Genomic DNA, 23596 nt, shown 5'->3' on the forward strand with positions numbered 1-23596 from the left:
CCTTTAACAAGAGACCTCCTGTGAGACTAGTTCGGCATGTTCCACGATCCAGCCACCGGTGAGAGGCCCTGGGCTGGACGCTCAGCAGCCTCAACTCTGGCTGAAGAAGGTAAGAGTCTCTGTTAGGGCAGATATAGCGCTGGAGGCTTCTGTGGGATGCCAGAGCTGGGAATCGGAAGTCCTGTGTCCATCCTTTCCTTTCCCCGTTTCGTCCGGCATAGTTAGGAGGGCCCCATTATTTGCAAGGAACTCCGTTTGGAGAGTGTTCGGTCACCAGAACCTGGCCTTCCCCGTATCTTGATTATCTCTAGTGCCACATCACACCCTGGACCAGCACAGAGCTCTCTGTTAGGCAGGCATTAGCGCCTTGACTGGAGAACCAATCAGAACCCTTCCCTCTCGGGCCATAGACCAGCCCTTCATACCTCTAAGGGCTCCACGTGGGCCACTGAACACTCTACGGTGGCTCACCCGAAACAAATGGTTTGTACCCTTTCTGCCCTCCAAGGGGATGCGAACCCCATATAGCGATAGAACATCTTTCTACAGGAGCTTTCTCAGCCTGACACACAGCCCAGTCCAGCACACACAGCCTGGCTGGGGGAGGGGCGCAGGCAGGATGCCAGGGCTCCATCAAGTCAAAGGATAGGCTCAGGGAGATAAAGGACAGGGCATATCCAGCCAGCACACACCTCCCCAGCACTACAGGTCTGGCCGGGGCTCTGAAACACTCCCGTGGCCTGATTTAAACAACTGGTATCAAGGAAAGGCTGGATGTGGGGAGCCGAGCGAATGTATAGAGAAGATGAAGTCCCGCATAAATGTGTATTGTTTGACACAGGCCCGGCCATTGTCAAAGGCCCAATGCCTCAACCCATGAGAAGGGAAAGTCTTCCTTTGGTCTGACTGAGTGTTGACAGTATATGCTAGTATGAGTCTGTATGAATGATTGACAGCGTGTAAAAAAAACTAGCAACTGTAGCTTCCTCCTCCTAGATGTTACTGCTTAAGATTGCACTGACAGACACCTTGCCAAGACTAGCTAACCCTTCCCTGTGCTGCACATAAGGAATACGCTGAGGTTTCAGGTCGTCACAGCTCCAGAGTGCGCCTGTCCCACCTGGGCCCAGCTTGCTTTCTTTGTCCCCTCACAGTCCCCAATCAGGTCAAGTCCAAAGCTGCTCAGTACACAGCAGCAAGAGGAGGAGGTTAGACTTCATGAAGGACTGGCTTCCCAAGTCTGAGTTCTTAGAGGTCCCAGCTGGCGATGTTTCGCAGTCCCACGAGGACAGACACAGAGAAAGCAGAAAAGGGTCTCACACTCCACTGGGTAAAACTTTATTGGGGTCCAGCTTAAGGAGACCACTTCATCCACAGGATCTCTGCTCATTGGTCAGACGAACTACCTACACCCTCGTCTCTGCCACGAAGGACCCATTGTGGGTTAGGGACACCTTCTTCATCTAGAAATAGCCTAAGCAGCCACACAGGAGCCTTCTGCTCTGCCTTCAGGGACAGGAAGCATCCCTGGCTCCTGCATTAGCCAGAGTCACCTTCAGATCAGATGGACAGGACCTGCTTCCCACAAGGACTGAGGCCAGCTCGTGTCCTGGGAAGATCCCTCCCTGGGGTGAGGCCCTGAGCATCAAGTGAAAGTGTCCCCCGGTTCCTTTCTCCAGGGCTGGACACTGACCCAAGGGAAGAGCTACAGAAGACACTGAAGCCAGCTCCAGACTCTGGGATGGCCTCCTCCACTCAGCCCTCCCAGAGACCGGGGTCCACAAGGAATGGGGTTTGGGACAGGGCCCCGGGGGCCGGATGCTCCCAATCTGAGAGAGGAAGGTGCTTTGCAGGTGCTGCGGGCCCTGTGCGTTGGGCCCAGGGGCTCTAGGGGTGGCCCCTGCCCTGGTAGGCAGCTCATCTCTCTGGCAACAACAGGAAGAATGCAGCCTTCAGGAAGCGGCCAAAACTGCAGAGCGTGGCCACGAGCCAGTGGGAATGGAAGCCAGGGTCTGTGCTGACCACACACTTGAGGACATCAGTCTGGGAGAAAAAAAAATGGGATAGTTAGCCAGACCAGGCAACCCGAGGTCCCTAGTACCTTGCTCTAGAAAAATGTCTCATCGAATCACAAAGGGAATATACAAAGCTGTTTGAGAAAGGAGGATGTGGCCCATCTGGGCCTAAACTTGTTCAGGACTCCTGAGAGTTAGAAGGGGAAAGGTCTCAAGCCAACGTCCTTGCCTACCCATTTTATAGGCGAAAATGGGCTTCTGGACAGAGCCCATCCTCCGTGCCCAGTACCCAAAAGTATCTTTGGTTTGGCCAACCATGTAGGCAGTCAGGCACAGAGACTAGGAGGCCCTGATCCTGACGCTTGCCCCTCTAGGTCTTGCTTCTTGAGAATGGAGAAAAGTGGGGCTCCCAAGAGGGAAGTGAAGTACTTTGGGCAGCACTGAAATCTCCCTGTGAGGGGGGCTTGGTTCTGTCTCTGAAAGACTACCTGTTGGCCTCTTTCTGCCAGGCGCCTTCTGGGAACAGCAAGGGGACCAGAGTTTAGGGTCTGGGATCATGTCAGCACAGGCACAGAAGAGCCAGCACCTACCTGCCTGCATCCCAGAGCAACCCTGAGTCCTAAAGCCCTTGCTTATGGCCCCCATATTCCATCCCACTCCACCCTCTGTTCCCTCACTAACACTCCGGGGCTTAGCACACCATCCCCACCCCACCACACTCCACAGCCCCACTGATTCTCAGGCTCACCCATCCACCACGCCTCCGAAGCCAGGTCGCCAGGGTCTTGCGCACAAACTCCCCCAGGCAATCAACCAGGGCATGAACCATGGCAGGCTGAGCCTGCCGGACACAGTCCACTGCCAGCCCTGCAGCCACCGAGTACAGGGACACTACCTTGCCCCATGTGATGCCTAGAGAGAGAGAGAGTTGCTGATCAGACCCAAAGTGGTGTCCAGCCCCTAGGGTACCATGAAGAGCTGAGCTTCTCTAAGCCACTTTCCTGCCTGCCTTCAGCTGGTGACTAATGATGACAATGGAGCCAGGACCTTCTGTGCAGAGCACCACCGCAACAGGGCACTTGACCAGATATACTAGTCGGCTTGACCACCATCTCCAGCAAGTCAGGTTTTCTCTCTCGGGCTGGTCTCATGTAGATGCAGGCTCCCAGCCATACCTGCTGGAGCCTAGGAGACCAGCCTTCCCCGCATCTGAGAGAGGGGGCCACAGGAAAGCAGTGCAGCTCAGCACAGCGGGGTTGAGCTGACTCAGAACTGGGCAAGGAAAGCAGCAAACAAGGATGTGTCTGACCCTGTTTTGTCTGCTGCTCTGAACCTTGACGCCAGGGCAGTAGGTCAGGGCCTATCCCAGGCTTGCTTTAGAAAAAAAGCCACAGTCCACAGGGGGACTCCTCCCCAGACTGCTGACCTGCTGGGAGGCATAAAGATAAATGAACAACATTGTGAGGGATTACACGCAGCACCTTAACATACAGAAATGTAGGGGCTGGGGAGACAGCCCAGTAGTTAAAGTGTTTGCTAAGCAAGCCTGGAAACCAGAGTTCGGAGCCCCATAACTCATATAAACGCGGGGTGGGTATGCCAGCTCACCCTCCCCAATTCTAGTCTCGGAAGACAGAGACAGGATCCTCGGGGCAAGCTGGTTAGCAAGCTTCACTGTATCAGCGAGCTCTGGGTATGTCTGAGAAACCCTGCTGCAGTGAATTAGAAGGCTAACGCCCACATCAACCTTGGGTCCCCGTATGCATGCACACGTATGTGCCTAGACACGCAAACATGCGTACACACACGGAAGTGGAAAGAATACAGAAACTTTGTATGCTATCACTAGTACTGACAAAAAAGAGTCGGGTCTTGGCATAATCGCAGCGTTTCTGTGGCAGAGGCAGGGGAATCAGAAAGGAGCTCAATCAAGGTCATCCTCAGCCGGCCTGGGTTACATAAGTTCTTCTCTCCAAAGAGGGAGCTGGAAATATGGCTCCGTAGTTAAAGAGCACCTATTGCTCTCCCAGGGTCAGACCTGAATACACGCGTACACATCCACACAGAGGTACAAACACATACACATAATTAAAAACAAAACAATGTTTTAAGTATATTATTTACATTTAAATATTAAAACATAAAATATTAGACATTTGTAAATATAAATATTAAAACTAAATTATATAGTTGATATCAATATTTAAAATTATATTAAAATAAAAAAATATTAAAAATAGAGTAAATCAGCCAGGCATGCTGGTGTGTGCCTTTAACCCAGCACTCAGGAGGCAGGGGCAGGCGATTTCTGAGTTAGAGGCCAGCCTGGTCTACAGAGCGAGTTCTGGGACAGCCAGAGACACTTTATCTCAAAAAACCTAAATAAATATATTAATTAATTAAAACAAATCTTTTAGAGAGGAGGTAGGTGAGGTAGTGTGCTCCTGTAATCTCAGTAGCAGGAAGCTGAGGCAAGAAGGTCTTGAGACTGAGGGAGCCAAAAAAAAAAAAAAGCACAAATAACACATTAAGCATTTGAAAAAGTAAAGCCCATTTCCCCTTGTTAACAGCATAAGAGGACAAATTCTAACAAAGATGTTAAAAAGCTTTAGGGGCTGGGGAGACAGTAAGGTGTTTGCTATGCAAGCTCGAGGGTCAGATTTCAGATCCCCAGCCCCCATGTAAAAAGCCGGGCATGCCAGCATGATGGCCTGCACCTGTAGTCTTAGCACTGGCACCAGAGGGGGCAGGGATGACGGAGATGGGAGGATCCTTAAGACCAGCCAACCTGGTCATCAGTGACCTCCAGGTTCAGTAAGAGACTGTCTCAAAAAATTAACTGGAAGAAGCTACAAAAAAAGATACTCATCCTTAACCTCTGACCTACACACAGGAGCGTCTGCACCTACAGGCTTGTACACACACACACGCACACGCACGCACGTGAAGATTAGATGAGGGCTTAGCTAACTGCTGTTCTCAGCTCTGCTAGCAAAGGCAGTTGGAGAGCTTTTGGTAAGACCTGAAAAGCTCACACAGCTAGCCACAGCTGGCCTGTGAGATGCTAAGTCGTGGCATTTTTAGACTATGACATTCCCCTCAACCCACCTTCACACAGCGCTCGGAATGACCTCTTACCAATGCGCCAGTCAGCACACAGATGTTCACCACCAAGGAAAAGCTAAGTGCTCGTGGGCAAACTGCTGAGGTCCCGCAGCGGCACGGTTATACAGCCAATTACCAGAGTTTAGTTCGGATGAATGCCACACACGGCAAGGGAAAGGAACCAAACACAAAAGGGCACAAATACTGTGCCAGTCCACCTAGAGGAAACCCAGAACAGGCACGCCCACGAATCAAAAAAAAAAATCATAGGGGTTTGGGGGCGAGGGACAGGGTGTTACTGCCGATAGGCAATATGTCCTCAGGATTGGGACAAACAACATTCTGAATGTGCTAAATGCCACCAGATCTGACATTTAAAGTGACTAAATGTACAGTATATGAATGTTGTTAGCTCAAAAGGGAATGGGAGAGGGGGAGAACCCAACCCCCCTGAAATAAACAGTACCACCCATCAGCTTCTTACTCTCCCATTGGAGTGACTTTCCGTCTCCTTCGAAATAAACCCAAGTTTGGAATCCAGCTGCGCTCCACTCTGGCATCCACAGGCACCCCTGTCACTCCTAGGGCACAGCCCTGGCTCTCTGCCTGCTGGGTATCCTAGGCCAGGGTCACCACTCAGGGTCAGTGACTAACAGGGCCTTGTGATCAGGTCCTGTTGTCAGTCCCATTCTCACAGGGTTCCCTGCTGTTAGCTGTGACCTTGATGTGATAGAGAAGTCACGCGTCACCCACAGAGTGCCCTGATCCACCACAAGAACCGAGGAGCTCGATGTCCTGTTAAACAGTGAGCTCCATAGGGCGATGACGTTCCCAGCAGAAGAGGGGGGACATCTTGGGAAACGTCTGCTTCCCTTGGGCTCTCATATATTCATGATCTAATTCTGGAACATTTTTTGGTGTGTGTATGGGGAGACAGGGCTTCTCTGTGTCGCTTTAGAAGCTGTCCTGGAACTCGCTCTTTTAGACCAGGCTGGCCTTGAACTCACAAAGATCTGCCTGCCTCTGCCTCCCAAGTGCTGGGATTTTTCTTTCTTTCTTTTTTTTTTTTTGTCAGGGGGTTATTTGTTTTTTTGAGACAAGGTCTCTCTATTATATACCTCTGGCTATCCTGGAACTTGTACTGTAGACCAAGCTGTTCTCAAACTCAGAGATGCACCTGTCTCTGCCTCCAGAGGGCAAGGATTAAAGGCATGCACCACCACGGCCTGGCCCTGATTCATTTATTTTTTAATGTGTAAGGGTGGGTGTTCTGTCAGACTGTGAGTCTGTGCACCATATATATGCTATGCCCAAGGAGACAAGAGGACTCAGCCTAGAACTGGATAGAACTAACTTACAGCTCTGCTGAGAATTGAACTCAGGTCCTCTGGAGGAGAACTAAGTGCTCTTAATCGCTGAGCCATCTCTCCAGCCCCCATAATTCCAGAACATCTTATCTCTCCAGAAGAAAGCCCATAGCCACTGGCCGTCATGCCCTGCTTCCCCATTGCCCCCTGGTGACTTCTAATCTGCTCTGTTATCGTCAGCACTCTGCACGTTTCTCAAATGGAATTTGTGTGTGACACATTTAAGGTTCCACACTCCTCTTCATGGTTGACCAATATCCCACATCCACTGTCAATTCATGTACGAGTGGATAGTCACGACTTTTGCCTGTGTAACTGATGCTACTGGGAACACACACAGGCAAGCTTCTCTGCAGACACGTGTTTTCTTCTGTTAGGTTTACATCTAGTAGTAGATTTGGTGGGTCACATGGAAACACCATGCTTCACCATTTGAGAACCTGCCAGGCTGTTTTCTGAAGTGTGTCCCACCAGCTATTAGAGTCAAGGCTGAGTTCCCCACATCCTCATCAGCGCTGTGGTGGTACAGCCGTCCTGGTAAGGATGACGCCATTCTGGCGCATGCAATGATGCTGATCATCATGTGTGTGTGTTTGTCAAGCCTGCTGGTACTTCCTGACCTCCAGTGAGATGTGACCACCCTGCATTCCCATGGCTTCTCTTCCCCCCACCTTCTCCCCCCAGCTTGGAGACAGACACTCAAGCAGCCACCCGTGGTTGGCGTCAGCTGGAAAGGGCTCTGTCTCCCACAGGGGATCTCCCAGAGCTGCCTCTCTGGGCTGTCTCCATGCTCAAGGTGGATTTGCACCAGGAAGGGACGGTGGACAGGGAGGGGTTAAGGTTACTCTGGCCTTTTCACTCACTACCACCCCCAAAGCCCCAGTCGCTTTCTCCTGCTCACTCCTGCCACTCACGGAGGTCCAGTCTCTCCTGGGCTCACCGAAGCCATCCACGGGCTAGATCTGCAGCCTCAGAAGCAAAGTTCCTTATAAATCTAGCCATCCCTGGCTCGTAAACCAGCCTGCTTGACAGCTTAGAGACAGACGCCCAGGCAACAACCCATGGCTGGCGTCAGTTGCAAAGCTCCAGAGAGGGCAAGGGTGATCCTCCACCCAAAACTCATGGCTGCTGGCTTCCTTCCTGAGCCCTCCCCACTATCGCTCCAACCAGGTACCTGCAGGTTACCTTCAAGAAAGGGACTGGAGCTAGCCCATTGACTCCTGGTACAGTTTCTCCCCCACCCGACCCACACCACAGCCTTTCCCCACCTCTCCCACTCCATCATCCATACACTCATTTTCTACCCACAGCCCACCCCCCTGACCCCACATTTTTCGGTCCAGAAGCCACACTGGCTGACCCTGACCTCGCCACTCCTAGGGAAAAGACCACATGGATCTGGCGTAAATGACACATGTGGACCACAAGGTCTAAGGGAAGAGCACGGCACAGGAAGGTGTGGGGAGATAAGTCTTGCAGCCTACGGTAAACCCGGGGCAGGGTACAAAAGGCAAGCAGCGATAGTGGAACTTGAGGCAGAGAGGGAGGAGGCTGCAGGAGCTAAGAAGCGGCCTTGCCTGTCACTCACTTCTGGAGCAGACATGGAAGGCCCTGGGAAAGCCCTAGGTGAGTGTGGTCGCAGTCACCCAGATAAGTGTGTCCCTGATCTCCTAAAGTGCCCCACAACCAGGCACACTCAGAGACTCTTCGGAATACCCATCTTTTAAAATATCCCATGTGGATCTAGCTGTGGAAATTCAAGTACCATGGTCACCAAAACCCAGTATATGCAGAGGGCCACTGCCCTGCAGGGTACCACCACCGCAACCCATGCTGGACCATTATCAAATTATCAGGCAGTCCTGTGTCAACAGCCCTCAGGATGGCCAGCAGCAGTAATTATCAAGAAATCTCGATAATAATAAAGATACTCATAAACAAAGACCACCCAGCCACTACTGTTAACCAAGTAGCACAACCATGTATCACTGCTACTCCTACGCCCCCTTCTCCCATTAGTCCAGTCTCATCCCTTTCATAAACCACCCTTCACTTATATTATTAAATTCCACTACCACCTCAACTCATTACATATATAACTCCTATACCCACCATGAAAACTCCCAGCCCCACCAAATTAGACTCTCAAGTTTCAGGGTATTCAATTTCAAGGCACCTAGGGTCAAGCCTGAGACTTGAATTCAATCTCACCATGAAAGGAGAACCAACTCCCAAAAGTGCCCTCTGACCTGAACATATGTGCCGTGGTTCAGTGCACACACACACACACACACACACACACATACACACACACACACACACCAAATAAAAACATAACAAACAGCTGGGGATGGTGATGCCAACTTTAACCCCAGCACTCAGAAGGCAGAGAGAGGATCTCTGAGTTCGAGACCAGCACGGTCTACAGAATTCTAGGACAGCAAGGGCTAGGCAAAGAAGCCCTTTCTCAAAAAACCAAAATTAAGAAGAAAAAAGAAAGTGGCCAGCAGCACCGCACGCTGCCTTCCGAGCCAGCTCTTGCTGGACTGGGCTATGACATAGTTCAGCACAGCCCAGAGGGCCAGGAGGCTGGCAGTGTGCTAGCAGTGACTTGGAACCCATAGGACTGTGTCAGAGGATCCCAAGGGTTTTCTAACTTTGTAAGCCTGCCTGACCCACACATGTTGAGCCTCCTCTCCCAGAGGTGCCTTGAGTAAACAGGCCAGACCTACCTGCTGAGAAGATGTGGCCTGCCACAGCAAGGAAGGCATCCGTCACCACAGGCTCAGACTGTAGAGAGATGTGCAGCTGCCGGGCCACGTTTCGGTACACACTGGGGCGAATCTGTTCCAGCTCATCCCCTGCATGGGCACACAGGGGTTCAGGTCCTCTCACACCATAGCCCTGTGGCTAGCACTGACCACGACTCAATCCTGTCCTTGATCCACCTGACCTCACTTGACCTGCGGGCTCACACCTTTCTCTCCACTCGGCCCTGATACTCCATTCTGTCTGTTTGACACCCACCCACCCCTTCACCTTATCTTACTTCATTTGACTCTCCCAACCTTGGCCCCACGAACAAAAAGACTAAAGGAGGCCATGGAACCTCCAGCTCCCAAAGGCAAGCTGGCTGGGCCAGTGGGGCAGGAATCCTGCAGTGGTGCATGGGCAGTGCCTACCCAGTCAGTGACTCACAGCAGGCAGGCAGGCAGGCAGAACCCAACATGGAGAGGGGCTCGGCTAGAATATGTAGTCACCGTCTGCTGCCTCGTAGGATTGTCCTGGCTGAAGCACTAGCATCACTAGTGATGGCTCAGTGAACTGACTTGGGCTGAGCCAAGGCCCTGGGACAATGGTACCACCCACATGCCAACATGGGCTCCTGGTGCCAAATGGGTGTGCTTTTATATGCTCCTACGTCAGTGCAGCCATGGCTGGGCCAAAGAGGATGCCTGCCACCGTCCCACCTGCCCCCCCGGGCTGCAGTGCCCTTGGCAGCATCATGCACGCACAGGGAAAGATGGTGCCGGGAATTCCACACGGCCTCTGATTGGGTGCCCCTGGTCCAGCCACTTCCCCAGCCAAAGCAAACAGGGAAATGCTGCTGCCGCCTGGCCTGTCCCAGCGATAAGGGCACCCACGTCATCCCCGAGGCCAGCTGTGCTCTATCTAATTAATTAAGATCTGGAACGGGTGCAGAATCAGGAGGAGGAGGGCCAGGGGATGAAGAGATGGCATGGAAATTCCCAAGGCTGGCCTGGGTATTGCCAAGGATTAAAACCCTGGGGGCCTCTGGAGACTGACCCCAGGGAGATTGTTGAGGGACACAAGCTGGGCTGCTTCCTGTCTGTGGCTGGGGTCATGCTTGGGGGGGTGGGCAGGAAGCTATCACTGAGCTTAGAAAAAAATCATCCTGAATAGTCATGACAGCACCAAACATAACCTGAACAAGCACACACTGGGATGCAAGTGCTCTTCCTCCAGGAAACCCCTTAGCTGTCCAGAAAGGTCTGAACCCCAGAGTGTAGGAACAATAGGACTGAGTGATGGAGAAAGGCCTTAAAGTTGCTAGCTGAGCACAAGGCTTTGACCTGTTCCTTTCTAGAGGCCAGTGTTCAGTCCTCCCAAGACCTACCAAAAGGGCCAAGAGGACAGACATTGAGTGGGTCAGACCCAAGGCAAGACTTCCTCCCTGCCACCCCGTGCCCTAGGGACTCTCAGGAGGTCACTATGTCATTTCTCCAGCAGCAGCTCCCAGTCTTCTTCTCTGATGAATTTGCTTAGCCAAACCCCTTCACTCATCCTTCCCACACACAGAGATAGCTCCCTCTGTCCATTCACAGCCCTCCTTCCTGGATGCCCAACTCAGATGGATTAACTCTACCTCTTGGGCAGACCAGGTCTACACAGCCCTGTTCCTTGAGGCCATCGCAGCCCAGAGATGCAGGGCCTATATAAGATAGTATGTGTGCATAACTCATCTCACAGGAAGCCAGCTCATCCATGGCTCCCTCCAACCAGGAGAGTGCACACCAGCTCTCCCTGACAACCACTCACCTATTTATGTGATCTCTGCTATTCACCTATTCCCTTGGACAGCCCCAGGACAACGCCAGGCCCCAGTCCGGCTGTGATAAGGTGAACTGTCCACCTTCCAAAAGGAAGGTTTGCCTATCCTTCCCCCTCACGTGTCCAGGCCTTAGAGGAGCTAAGGAGAGCCACTGAGCTGTGTGTGACCCCTCCAAACAATGTCCCAGATGTCCTTCGAGAAGGCCCTGGCGGGGGGCCTTCCCATCAAGGGAAACAGCAATGGGTGTCGGATCTCAGCCAATAACTAAAAGGCCTATTTTCCAAAACAAACATTGGGACATGTGGTCCCACAAAGGATTTTTTAGTCCAGCAGAGTACAAGGGTCACAATAAAGTTTAGCCGCTAAAATATTACTCTTCCAGAGCTTTCTGTGGTTTACGACAAGAATGTCTGTGATCTGAGCTAAGCAGACTTGGGGGGTTAGGGGTGGGGGGGCCTGGCAAAGGAGCCAGCAAGCAGGCAAGCCTAGGGGAGAACAGAGGAGCACCAACCTGGGTGGCCTGTCCTGCACCCTCACCATTCCAGACAGATTTGGGCTCCCACACATGCACGCCTCCTCTTTACCCCAGAGGGAGGGTGAGGCGCAGCCAAAGAGGGACTGGAGAAGGGAATGTCGTTGCAGAACAGATGTACTTAGTCCCCCGAAACACAACAGGCAGGCCCATCAACCAGTTATGGGAGCTAGGGGGGCTGGGATCGTAGCTGCTGGTGTGCCACACTCACCCAAGCGCAGCAGCACGGTGCACACCTCCGCTAGGCGTCCTCCAGGGGCAGGAGAAGCACGCTCCGGTGCGCTCCAGGAGAGGCCGGCGCGCAAAAGCCGCGCGTGCACGTACTCCCGGCCTAGTGCCTTGGCCTGGGCCACCAGCTCCTTGTCTGTGGGCGAGCGATCAAAAGCGTCCATGATCTCCGCAGCGAAGACAGAAGAGCGCCGCAGCACCTCCATGGCCGAAGCGCAGGCGAGAGGAACCACACCTACGACAGACAAAGCACAGCCGGACGGCCTCCAGCCAAGCGGGGAAGGGACGCCCGCCACGCGAGGAGACCGCGAGGCACAGCGGTCCCCACCGCGTGCGCCCCGGTCCAGTGCCGATCCAAAGCTCACAGAGGAGGTCGGCTGGCCGCCGCCCTCAAAAAGGGCCAGTTTCGGATGGCCTCTCGTTTTGCTCCCCAAGCCTTTTAAAACACAGTGCCAAGTTCTTTTAGGTTCTAAATTAAATCACCGGCGGTGGTCAAGGGTTGGAAGCACCGCGAGAAAAATAGCGATAGGTTCTGTGGTCACAGTGCCCAGGCTCGAGGACCAGTTTGGGGGCGACGGAGGAAGCAGAGTAGCCTGGGCGACCAGGCGACAGGGGCTCCTCCGGCCGGGAAATCAACTCCCAAGCAAGGCTCTAAACGGCGCGGCGATCCAGGCCACGCACTTGTGCACCTCGCAGAGCGGGTGTTTGTTCCCGGTGTCGCCGTTCCCATGGTGCTACATCCAGGGGACAGACGCCACGCCTGCCCGACTCACCTCTCTGGCCGCATGGCGCGCGGGGCGGCGATGGAGTTCTGGTTTCAGGACCCGCTCGCCGTTCTCTCCGCCCGTCTAGACCATTCCATTCAAACCCGCGAGCGCGCCCCGCCCCAGCGCCCGCCCCGTCCACGCCCGAGCTGAAGTACAGGCTCCGCCGGTCTTCCCGCGCTCGCAGAAGTCCTGATCTCCAGTGGTGCGTGCGGGAGGCGTCCCGCGGACTCCCCGCAGGCGAGTGGCCAAGCCTAGGGCTTCGCCTTCTAAGGAAACGGCAACCCCCGGGGGTGGAGCCGCAGCCCAGCTCTGCCCAACGCCTCCCTGGGTTTAAGGAAGGCCAACACCAGTTCTCGGGATGCGCCGCCCGGGAACGCAGCCAGGCTGGAGCTGTCCCGACAGGCAGCGCGAAGAACATCCAGCTCTGACACCAACCCACTGGGGCGCACCGAGTTCCATTTTAGAATTGGCTGACTTACCCTTTCCTTAGTGCCTTGTAAGAGGTTCCTTATAGATTCTGGGTTCTTGCAGTTCTAGGGGATCCAGTGCCCTCTTCTGACCTCGGAGGGCATCAGGCGCACACGTGATGCACAGACATACATGCAGGCAAACATTCATACGCAAAACAAAACTAAAAATAAGTAAATCTTTACAAATAGATTCTGGATTCTTGACTTAATAGAAGCCTTTGTTTGGAGTGTGATGGAGACTTGGCTTTGTACTTGATTGAAGATGCTCCTCTCCCACTCCAGCCTGACTTTGCTTCTAATGAACTGAGTGAGTTTTCTTATATGAAGCCCAATATATAATTTTTTGTAGTTGGTTATCTCTCATTAGGGTATTTTCCTTGGAGAGAAAAAGAGGGAGGGACAGAGAGAGGGCTGGAGGGAGAGAGAGAGAGAGAGAGAGAGAGAGAGAGAGAGTCTGAGAGAGTCTGGTCTGGAACTCTGTGTTGACCAGTTGGTCCAATTTGTAGGTATCTTCCTGACACTGACTCCACAGATGCCAAGACCCCACACTCAGCTTCTCTAGTCTATTTTTTTCAGAAACTTAGTAATTTTAGGATTCATATGTAGGCCTATGATGGATCACAAGCATTACTGTGTGGATGATGTGGTAGTTAATCAGAGCTCTTTGTTTCCATGTGAATTTCTAAGAAAGTCGGCATCATCTACTAGACTCTGGTAGTCTTCATCTTTTGACCCAACTGTACAATCCCAACGGCAGGATTTCCTCACTTACCTTATATATATTACGAATACATACATGTGTCCATATAGGTGTTTTATCTGCATGTACATCTGCACACACAAGAAAAGGGCATTGGATCCCATGGAACCAGTTACAAATGGTTGTGAGTGGGTGCTAGGAAGTGAACTCAGCACCTCTGGAAAAGCAGTCAGAGCTCTTAACTGCTGAGCCATCTCTCCAGCCTCCCCAATGGAAATATTTTCAAGGGAACAATGGTTAAAAACAACAACAACAACAACAACAAGCAGTATACATCAAATCTATGAGATGCAACTAAAGCACTGCTTAAGGAAACTTCTGACTGAAATCATTTGGGAGAGAAAGAGGCGGGCAGAGAGAGGCTGAGCAAGGTGTGGTGGCTCAAGTCTCGGATCACAGACCTCCTGGTGGGGCAGGAGTTTTAGGAATTCAGTCATTCTCAGCCACATAGCAAATTTGAGACCATAAGGCTGTTGTGGAATACTATTTTACCTAGGCAAAGATGTGTTACATTTGTTTATGCTGCAGAATGCTACTTTAACTGTGTAAAGGTTTGTTACATTTGTTTCACCTTGTCTGCTTAAGGCACCTAATAAAAAGCTGAACCCCCAAAAGCTAGGTAGTAGAAGGCTAGGTGGGGCTGGCAGGCAGAGAGAATAAACAGGAGGAGAAATGCAGGCTCAAAAAGAAAAAGAGAAGAGAAGGAGGAGGAGAGAATGAAGGAGAAAGAGAGGAAGCTGCCCAGGGTCAGCCAGGCAGCCGCCAGCCAGTAGACACAGCATAGGATTTACAGAAACAAAGGCTAAAAAAAAATCCCAAGGCAAAAGGTAGATAAAGAAAACAGATTAATTTAAATTAAAAGAGCTAGCCAGAAACAAGCCTAAACAGGTCAAACATTCAAAACTAATAATAATAAGTCTGTGTCATGATTTGGGGACTGGTTGGTGCTCCAAAAGAGAACCTGCTACATAAGGCCCTAATTTTAAAAATAAATTGTTTTAAAAATGGACTGGTGGAAAGATGGCTTAGAAGATGGTGTTTGCCCCCAAGTCTGACTAAGCTCAATATCTGGAACACATATGACAGAAGGAAAGAACCAATTCCCACAAGTTGTTCTCTGACCTCCACATGCATGTCATGACATATGTATGCCCCATATGAAAATAAACATACATTTTTTTAATAAAGTGCTGGGATTAATGAAACAAAAAAGCCAGGCATGGTGATGCACACCCTTAATCCCTTAATGTTAGGAACAAACCTCTCTCTCTCTCTCTCTCTCTCTCTCTCTCTCTCTCTCTCTCTGAGTATGAAGTCAGCCTGGTCTGTATAAGGAGTTCCAGGCTAGCCAAGGCTTAAATCACTGTCTCAAAATAAAAAGAAAGAAAAGAAGGGTTGAGAATTTACAAAGATAGCTCAGCAAGTTAGGAGTGCTTGCTGTGCAATCATGAGGAGCTGAATTCAAAACCTCAGATGCCTGGCACCTTCGTACACGTGCCTGCAATCCCAGTGCTATTAGGAGCAAAAATGACGCAATCCCTGGGGTTTACAAGTTTCACTAAGAGAGCCTGTCTTAGGGAATAAGGTAGAGAGAGTTAGAAAATGAAGGGGACTCTGCGGTGTCCAGGCAAGGAAGCAAACCGTGAGGAGAGTAAAGATTCTGTTTAGGTTGACTTCATCAACCTGGGTCAGATTTGGAGAGTCAGATTTCAGGAAGTTTATTCCCAAGAAATTTTGTTTTGTTTTGTTTTGTTTTGTTTTTCAAGACAGGGTTTCTTTGTGTAGCTTCAGAGCCTGTCCTGGGACTTGCTGTCTGAGATCTGTGTCATTTGTTAGGCCGGGGCATATCAAGCTGGCTAGTAATCTGACTGATCCTTACAGTCAGGGGTTCCCCAAGCTCCCACATCCAGGAACGAAGGTGGCTAACAGCACAAATGACCTCTGTGCTATCTGTGTGACCAAGACCATGCCAGGGCCCTCCCTAGGGCCTTAAACTAGTATAGAGAGCCTATCTCCAGAACTCATCTCGTTGGAAGAAAAGACACTGGACCTTGAGTTGAGCTTCAGTGTAATTATGCCTCCTGTGTACCGGGGATTTTATCACACCAGGAAACTTTTGTCCAAATTATACAGTGTTTAAATTTGTTGGGAATAGGCCAGGCAGTGATGGTGCACTCCTTTAATCCCAGCACTCAGGAAACAGAGGCAGGCAGATCTCTGTGACTTCAAAGCCAGCCTGGTCTACAGAGTGAGTTCCAGAACTGGCACCAAAGCTACACAGAGAAACCCTGTTCCAAACAAAACAAAACAAAACAAACAAACAAAAACAAAAAAAAGGTATATGATCGAATTATATTGAGTAAAAAAAAACCAAAATAATAAATAAATAAATAGATGGACAAATGAAAATAGTATATACAACCTCACAGCAATTTACATTTTTAAATATAACACAGTTTACCAAAACTGACTCTGGAAGAAAAGAAAATCTGAACAATCCAACACCAATTAATATATTTAGCTTGTAAGGGTATTCCCATACTGTTTTAGTTACTTTTCTATTGTTGTGAAGAGACACCATGACCAAGGAAACCTAGAAAAGAAAGCATTTGGTTGGGGGTTTGCTTACAGTTTCAGAGTGTGTGATCCATGACCATCATGGTAGGAAACAGGCAATAAGCAGGCAGGAATGGCCCTAGAGTAGTCGCTGAGGGGCAGAGAGAACCTGGCTTTTGAAACCTCAACACTCACCCCCAGTAACACATCTTCTCCAACAGGACAACACACCTTCTAATCCTTCCCAAACAACTCCGCCTACTAGAGACCAATCGTTCAAGTGCATGAACCTTTGGGGGTCGTTCTCATTCAAACTGCGACACATATCACCATTCGAGTTTTATACAGTTTGTTGAACTGAAGAAATATCAACAAACTTACATGGGTTTTAAATTTTAAAATGAGAAAATATTTCTCGAGCTGTTTTTTAATCTAGCCTTGATATCCAAATCTGTCAAGCACACTACACAAAGGGTGGAAAAGGCTCTGAGTGATGGCTCAGTAGTTAAGAGTTCATACTATTCTTGCAGTTGGCCCAAGTCTGAGCAGCTCCCGACTGCCTGAAACTCCAGGGGGATCCAATGCCTCTGGCTTCCCAAGGTACCTGCTCTCGCTCATGGGCACACAAAGACACCCAGACACAACACACATATACACAATTTTAAAATAATAAATAAATAGTTTTAAAAAGAAACTCGGGGGCCAGGAGTGTTGGCACATGCCTTTAATCCCAATACATGGTTGGCAGAGGCCGGAGGATCTCAATGAACTTTTGTTTAATTAAACATTTTGTTGTATGTTTATGGGTATTTTGCCTGCATGTATATCTGTGCACCATATGCATTCCTTGTGCCAGTGAAGGCCAGGAGAGGGCATTGGATCCCCTGGAGCTGGATTGACAGACAGTGGTGAGTCACCACCATATGGATTCTGGGATTCAAACCCTGGTGAAGAAGAGCAGCAAGTACTCTCCAATGCTGTGGAATAATCTTTCTGTACACTGTGAAGATGTGTCACTCTGGTTGGTTTAATAAAAAACTGGACAGCCAATAGCTAGGCAGAATTTCCAGGCATGGAGAGAGGATGTTGGGAAGAAGGAGGAGAGGTGCAGGGGATGCAGAGCAAGCAGGCGGGCACTATGGAGATGAGGTAATAAAGTCACAAGGCAGAAAGTAAATTTGTAGAAATAGTTGATTTAAGTTATAACTGCTAGTCAGAAACAAGCCTAAGCTGTCAGTCAAGCGTCCATAATTAATAATAAGTCTCTGTATCATTATTGGGGAGCCAGCAGTCCTGTTGAAGAAGTCCAGCGACACTCCAGCCCTTCCGTGTACTCTTTAATGCAGAGTTGAGCACTGTGGTAAGACGGTCATGAATTCGGGAAGAACGCTCAAGCTCGGGATTCCGGCTCTGGATAGGTAGAAATGCAGAAGCTCAGCAAGCGAAAGACGCTAACCCCGAGATGGATGAAGAAAGGGCGTAGGCACCCCTTAACCTTAGAGCATGACTCTAAGTCCTTTGGGATTTACCTCTGACAGGGAAAGAGCTGGAGTCTACAAACTTACACAACTGTTCTCACACCTGCTTCCTTCAGTCCCTGGGTAGCCTCCAGCCCTTCCGGCCCTGCTTAGGCTGTTTTCTTCTATGTAAAATGAGACCATGGTCTCCACTTCCGGTCTCCTGCTGAATGAAGCCTGATTCCTTGCAACACAACAGGAGTGAGTCACTGGGCGGAGTGGACGGCTGTCTCTCAGTCCTGGAGTGCAGAAAACATGTCAAAAAACCAAGCCACCACTGTGGCAGATTCCACCTCTAATCCTTGTGCTCTGGAGGCCACACCGTGAATTCTCAGCCACCCTGGGTTACACAGTGAGACCCTGTCTCAAAATAAAATAAAATAAAAATAAACAAAACCAGGTATGGTGGTGTACACCTTTAACCCCAGCACTCGGGAGGCAGAGGCAGGTGTTCTCTGTGAGTTTGAGGCAGGGGAGCAACCTGTGCTACCAAGATCTCTTCCCTGGGTGGTCTAAGTTATCACATCCTCCCAGTTTGATACCTCCCAGTCACCTCAGGATGCTGGTTGACACTAAGCAGAACAGAGGGCTAGCCTTGAAGTTCCAAATCCTGGTCCTGTGGGCCAGGTCTCCTGTCTCTTACAGTAGGGAACATCTCCACCCACTGGCTAACAGGACCTCCAAGTGAAGTACCCTATAGCAGGGTGAGCCGAGATGTCTCATGAGCTGCGGAGAAAAGGTCCAGAGAGACACTTTGGAAGGGGAACAGCTCTCCCCAGGTGAGGCTGGCTCCTAGCTGGCCCCACGCTTTCCAGGTTCTGCTTTGGCCCTTTATATCATACAAGGGGCTTGCCACCCCAGGAATTTTTTTCTCCTCCAGACCTCAGCTATCTCCGAAGTGTGTGGGGTGGAGAGATGCCGAGGCACCATGGATTAGATAGGTATAGATAGATGTAGAAAGGTCTTGGTGAGGCTGGATGATGGGGTTGAGGAAGGAGGAACCTCTGGAGTTCAGGATGAGATATGGTATGAAGAGGGGTCCACAAGAATCTGACCCCCTGGTGGGCCTAGTGATGCCTAATTTCCACAGCCTGTGTCTGGGGGAGGTCTTCACTGACCAGCTCCCCTGCTGCTGAGTGTCGGATGAACCCTGTGTGCAGAATGACCACCACCACAGTTTCTTTCTGAAGTCTCCTTTCCAAATGTGCCCTCAGATGGCTTCTTCCCAAAGCCCTTGCTGCCATGGCTGAGGTCTGTGTCAGCTGCTCCCCCTGAACATCCCTTCTTCCCCACAAGCTTGTCTTTCCAGGCCACCACACGCATAAGGCACTAAGAATGCTGTTGTGTTTATCTATGTTGTTCTATTATCAATAAAAACTTGGGAGTCAGATATTGGGGTGAAAACCTGATAGAGCAAAGAAACAGAGGAGGAGTGACCAGCTGATCTCCTTCCCCCCACCCTTGTTTTTATACCTGAGACCCAGCCCAGCCTGTCTCTCTCCACATGTTCCAGACCAAAAAGACTGAGAATCTCTAAGTGTAGGCGGATTTTCCGTCAGGACCATTGATTCCCCAATTGCTGTGGAACAATCTTTCCATGGTTCTCTCTCCCCCTCACCCCATCTTGGCCTCTTCTCTCTGTCACCAGCCTCCTCAGAGGTCCTCTCTTTGGAGACTGGGAGCCTCTTCTGCCTCAGCCACTTGCCCCCCCCCCCAGAACATTCTTCCCTAGCTCTTACAATCTTCCCGGTGTTATTTCTTCAGAAAGGCCTGCCCCTCCTTTAGCCTCTCCATCCTTGTCTTAGTTGGGGTTACTCTTGCAGTGATGAAACGCCATGACCAAAAGCACCTTGGGGAGGAAAGGGTTTATTTGGCTTACATTTCCACATCACAGTTTATCATCACAAAAAAATTAGAGCAAGAACTAAACAGATCATGGACCTGGAGAAAGAAGCTAATGCGGAAGCCATGGAGGCATACTGCTTGCTCATTGTGGCTTGTTCAACCTGCTTTCTTTTTCTTATATCCTCTCTCTCTCTCTCTCTCTCTCTCTCTCTCTCTCTCTCTCGTTGTTTTGGGATTTTGTTTGTTTGTTTGTTTTGAGATAGGGTTTCTCTGTGTAACAACAGCCCTAGTCATCCTAGAACTCCCTCTGCAGATCAGGCTGGCCTTGAACTCACAGAGCTCTATCTGCCTCTGCTTTCTGAATGCTGAGGTTGAAGGCATGCACCACCACCACCTGGCTTCAACCTGCTTTCTTATACCACCCAGGACCACCAGCCCAGGGTTGGTTCCACTCACAATAGGCTGGGCCCACCCATATCAACCACTAATCAAAACTGCTCTACAGGCTTGCCTGCAGCACAATCTTAATCTTATGTAGGTATGTAGGCATTTGCTCAGCGGAGGTTCCCTCCTCTCAGATTATGCTAGCTTATGTCAAATTAACTAAAAAAACTAAACAACCCAGTGTTTCTTGTGGGGAGTGTAGGAATAGTGGGCTCTAGTTGGCAGTGAAAGAGAGCTAATGTGGGCTCATTTTCTGCAAGAGCGGGGCCAACCCCAATCTTCTCTGCTTTGAACTGGCTCATCATGATCCTTCCTGCTAGTCTGGAAGTGCCCTTGATCGACAGATAGTCCTTGCTATTATGAAAGTCTAGAACATCACCAGTGCTGCTCGTACACAAATCTTGCAGGGTTTGTTGAGGGGGGGGGGGGGGGTTGCTTGCTTTGATCTTGTTTTGTTTGCTTTTCAGCATATAGCAACTGGTATTCCAAAGAGGTCTCCCATCCAAGTACTAAGCACTGATTTGCTTCCAAATCAGACGAGATTGGATGTGTTCAGCATTCAGGGTGGTATGTTGTCAGCTGTCTGTCCTGAGACAAGGCCATGATGGCCTCAGATTCACTGTATAGCTGTGTTGGCTGGGTTTTTTTGTTAACTTGATACAAGCTCGATTCATCTGAGAGGAGGAAAACTCAATTGAGAAGATGCCTCCATAAGACTGGCTTGTCGGCAAGTCTGTGGGGCATCTTATTAATAACTGTTGAGGTAGGGCCCAGGCCAGTAAAGGTGGTGCCACCTCTAGGTAGGTGATTCCCGGGTGGTATAAGAAAGCAAACTAAGAAATCCATGAGAAGCAAGTCAGTAAGCAGGGTTCCTTCATGGCTTTTGCTTGAGTTCCCGCCTCTGTGTTCCTGCCTGAACAATGACTGACTGTTACCTGGAAGTATAAGATGAAATTAATCCTTTCCTCCCCAAGTTGCTTTTGGTCCTAGTCTATATCACTGCAAAAGAAACCCTATCTAAGTCAGTAGCTAAAATTGACAGTCCTGCCTCAGTTTCCCAAGTGTTAGGATTGCAAGTGTGCACTCTCATGCCTGGCTTGCTTGTTTGTCCAAGACGAGGTCTCTTGTAGCCCTGTGGAGCTTTATTGTGAACACCCCTGCCTATTGCTCATTTGAGCTCTTGTGATTTCAAGACAAGAAGAGACCACTGAATTGCTTGCCCACGGGTAATGCTCATGGGCAGTAACTGACAGCATCTTTCTTACTTGTGATGAGCTGCCCTGGGAGGGAGAGCTGGCATAGGTACCAATGTAACTTCATCAATGCCTGTGGGTGCCAGGTCTAAAAATACTACCTTGACACATACTAGCCAGAGCCTTTTCTCACTGACAAAGGGACGGAAGGAATTTCCTCCTTCCACAATGGTCTTGTCACTCGGCATCTGTCCATGGGGCTGGTGGCCCTGACATTCTGGATACCAGCCTGGCCAACTTGGATGGGGATGCACTCACATATGGTGCCTATAGGTTAGAAGGCTGTGGTGGTTTGAAAAAAAAAAAATGGCTCTCAAAGGGAGTAGCACTATTAGGAGGTGTATTTTTGTTGAAGTAATGTTGTAGAATATTATTTTAAGGTGTGTTACATTTGTCTATGCCGTGGAACATTTGTATAATGTTGCAAAGATGTGTGACATTCTCTTATGTTGCATTTGTTTAACTCTGTGAAGCTGTGTTGCTTTGCCCATCTAAAACACCTGATTGGTCTAATAAAGAGTTGAACGGCCAATAGTGAGGCAGGAGAAAGGATAGGCAGGGCTGACAGGCAGAGAGAATAAATAGAAGGAGAACTGGGGAAGGTAGAAGGAAGAGGAGCATGAGAGCAAGGAGAGAGGATGCTAGGGCCCAGCCACCCAGCCAGTCAGGGAGTCAGAGTGAAAATAAGATTACAGAGGTAAGAAAAGGAAAGAGTCCAGAGGTGAAAGGTAGATGGATTAATTTAAGAAAAGCCAACCAGAAACAAAATCAAGCTAAGGCTGGGCACGTATAAGAAAGAATTAAGTCTCTGTGTGTGATTTGGGAGCTGGGGGGTGAGTCCCCCAAAGAGTAAGAAGAGTAAAACAACCAATAATAGTATTTTGTCATTCCAGCGTGGGGCTAGAGTCAAAGAAAATCCAACAGCAGAGAAGATATGGCCTTTTGGAGGAAGTGTGTCACTGTAGAGGTCGGCTTTGAGGCCTCACTTATCCAAGCTACTCCCAGTGAGATAGATCACTTCCTGTTGCCTCCACAAGATGGAGGGCTCTCAGCTCCTTCTCCGCCACCATGTCTGCCTGCACGCCACCATGTTACACCATGATGATAATGAACTAAACCTCTGAAAATGTGAGCTACCTCAATTCAATGTTTTCCTTTACAAGGGTTGCCATGGTTACGGTGTCTCTTCACAGCAATAGAAACCCTGACTAAGACAAAGGCCAAGGCTACAGGAACAGATGCCAGGTGCTGGATATTGTCCTCGGCAAGCTCGAATTAGAGGTCAGATAACCACTATCCAGGATGTTACCTCCAAAGTTTCTTTTCTTGTTCAGAGATTACACTTAGTAATAGATAAACGCATCCTGGGGACTTTTATTTGCACGGGGTTTCTGCATTCCCAACATCACAGGTCTATTCTCAGGCTTTCCCTGAACTACTGTGTTGTTTGTTTTTATTTCAAATGGTTTTATATTTAAATGCCAAAGACATATATTATAGATCAGGAACTCGTCTGTTTTTTGAAAACTCAATTTTGTGAATAGTAGAAAGATTTTTGCTTTCTTTTTGTTTTCCTCTTCAAATTGTCTTAGTGGTTGAACTGGCACTTCCTGAAGAGCTCCTACTGACATGGAACTCTATAGACAAGGGGCTCTATACAACAAGGGGCTCTATACGACACGGCCCTCTATACAACAAGCTGCCCTTATGGCTCTCTGTAGGCCCAGCTCCTACTCATCCAAGTGCTAATCACTTTATCACAGATGTGGATCGTTTGATGTAGTAAATGCCACTCAATGGATTTTTGTTTTGATTATGTGCCTGTGTCTGTGCACTGGTGTGGGTGGGCACCCATAGAGTCTAGAACAATGCACTAACTCCTCTGAGCTGGAGTTTGTGAGGCGCCTGATACGGGTGCTGAGATCTGAATGCTGAGCCTCACGATTGAGTAGAGTACACTTGTGCATCTTAAGCCAAATTTTATCTATGACTTAAGCAGGCTAATAGTTCCTTGACATTGTCGGTGAGAATTAGCCGCTCCCCGCTCTTCAGCCCTGTACGGCATCCGCCCCCCAACACCCTGGGATCTAACCCCACATTCCTTTGTTCTATTCCGCTCTGCTTTGTACTTGCCGATGTTAATGGCGGTTGACTTTCCACGTGA

General features: G+C 49.7%; 1 protein-coding gene across 1 annotated transcript; it reads right to left on the minus strand.

Moving 5' to 3' along the window:
- Positions 1–1322: 1322 nt before the first annotated feature.
- On the minus strand, positions 1323–12890 carry LOC121433439 (bcl-2-related ovarian killer protein). Its single transcript, XM_041631855.1, has 5 exons — positions 12594–12890; positions 11804–12055; positions 9220–9348; positions 2764–2927; positions 1323–2043 (listed from the first exon to the last, which is right to left on the minus strand). Exons 2-5 carry the CDS (start codon positions 12024–12026, stop codon positions 1918–1920), a joined length of 642 nt encoding a protein of 213 aa, XP_041487789.1. The 5' UTR covers positions 12027–12055; positions 12594–12890; the 3' UTR covers positions 1323–1917.
- Between the last annotated feature and the right edge of the window lie 10706 nt (positions 12891–23596).

This window comes from Microtus oregoni, unplaced genomic scaffold, assembly GCF_018167655.1.
Source record: "Microtus oregoni isolate MIOR12 unplaced genomic scaffold, Mior012 000038F_ref0000394, whole genome shotgun sequence".
Taxonomy (NCBI): Eukaryota; Metazoa; Chordata; class Mammalia; order Rodentia; family Cricetidae; genus Microtus; species Microtus oregoni.

What these genes read in the sequence shown, in the direction of transcription:
- LOC121433439 (XM_041631855.1), bottom strand. Translation starts at nt 12,026, where the DNA reads ATGGAGGTGCTGCGGCGCTCTTCTGTCTTCGCTGCGGAGATCATGGAC. An exon ending in CACCGTGCTGCTGCGCTTGG is followed by an intron (nt 9,349 to 11,803) that starts GTGAGTGTGGCA and finishes GTGCCCATGCAG; the next exon opens with GGGATGAGCTGGAACAGATT. An exon ending in AGGCCACATCTTCTCAGCAG is followed by an intron (nt 2,928 to 9,219) that starts GTAGGTCTGGCC and finishes CTCTCTCTCTAG; the next exon opens with GCATCACATGGGGCAAGGTA.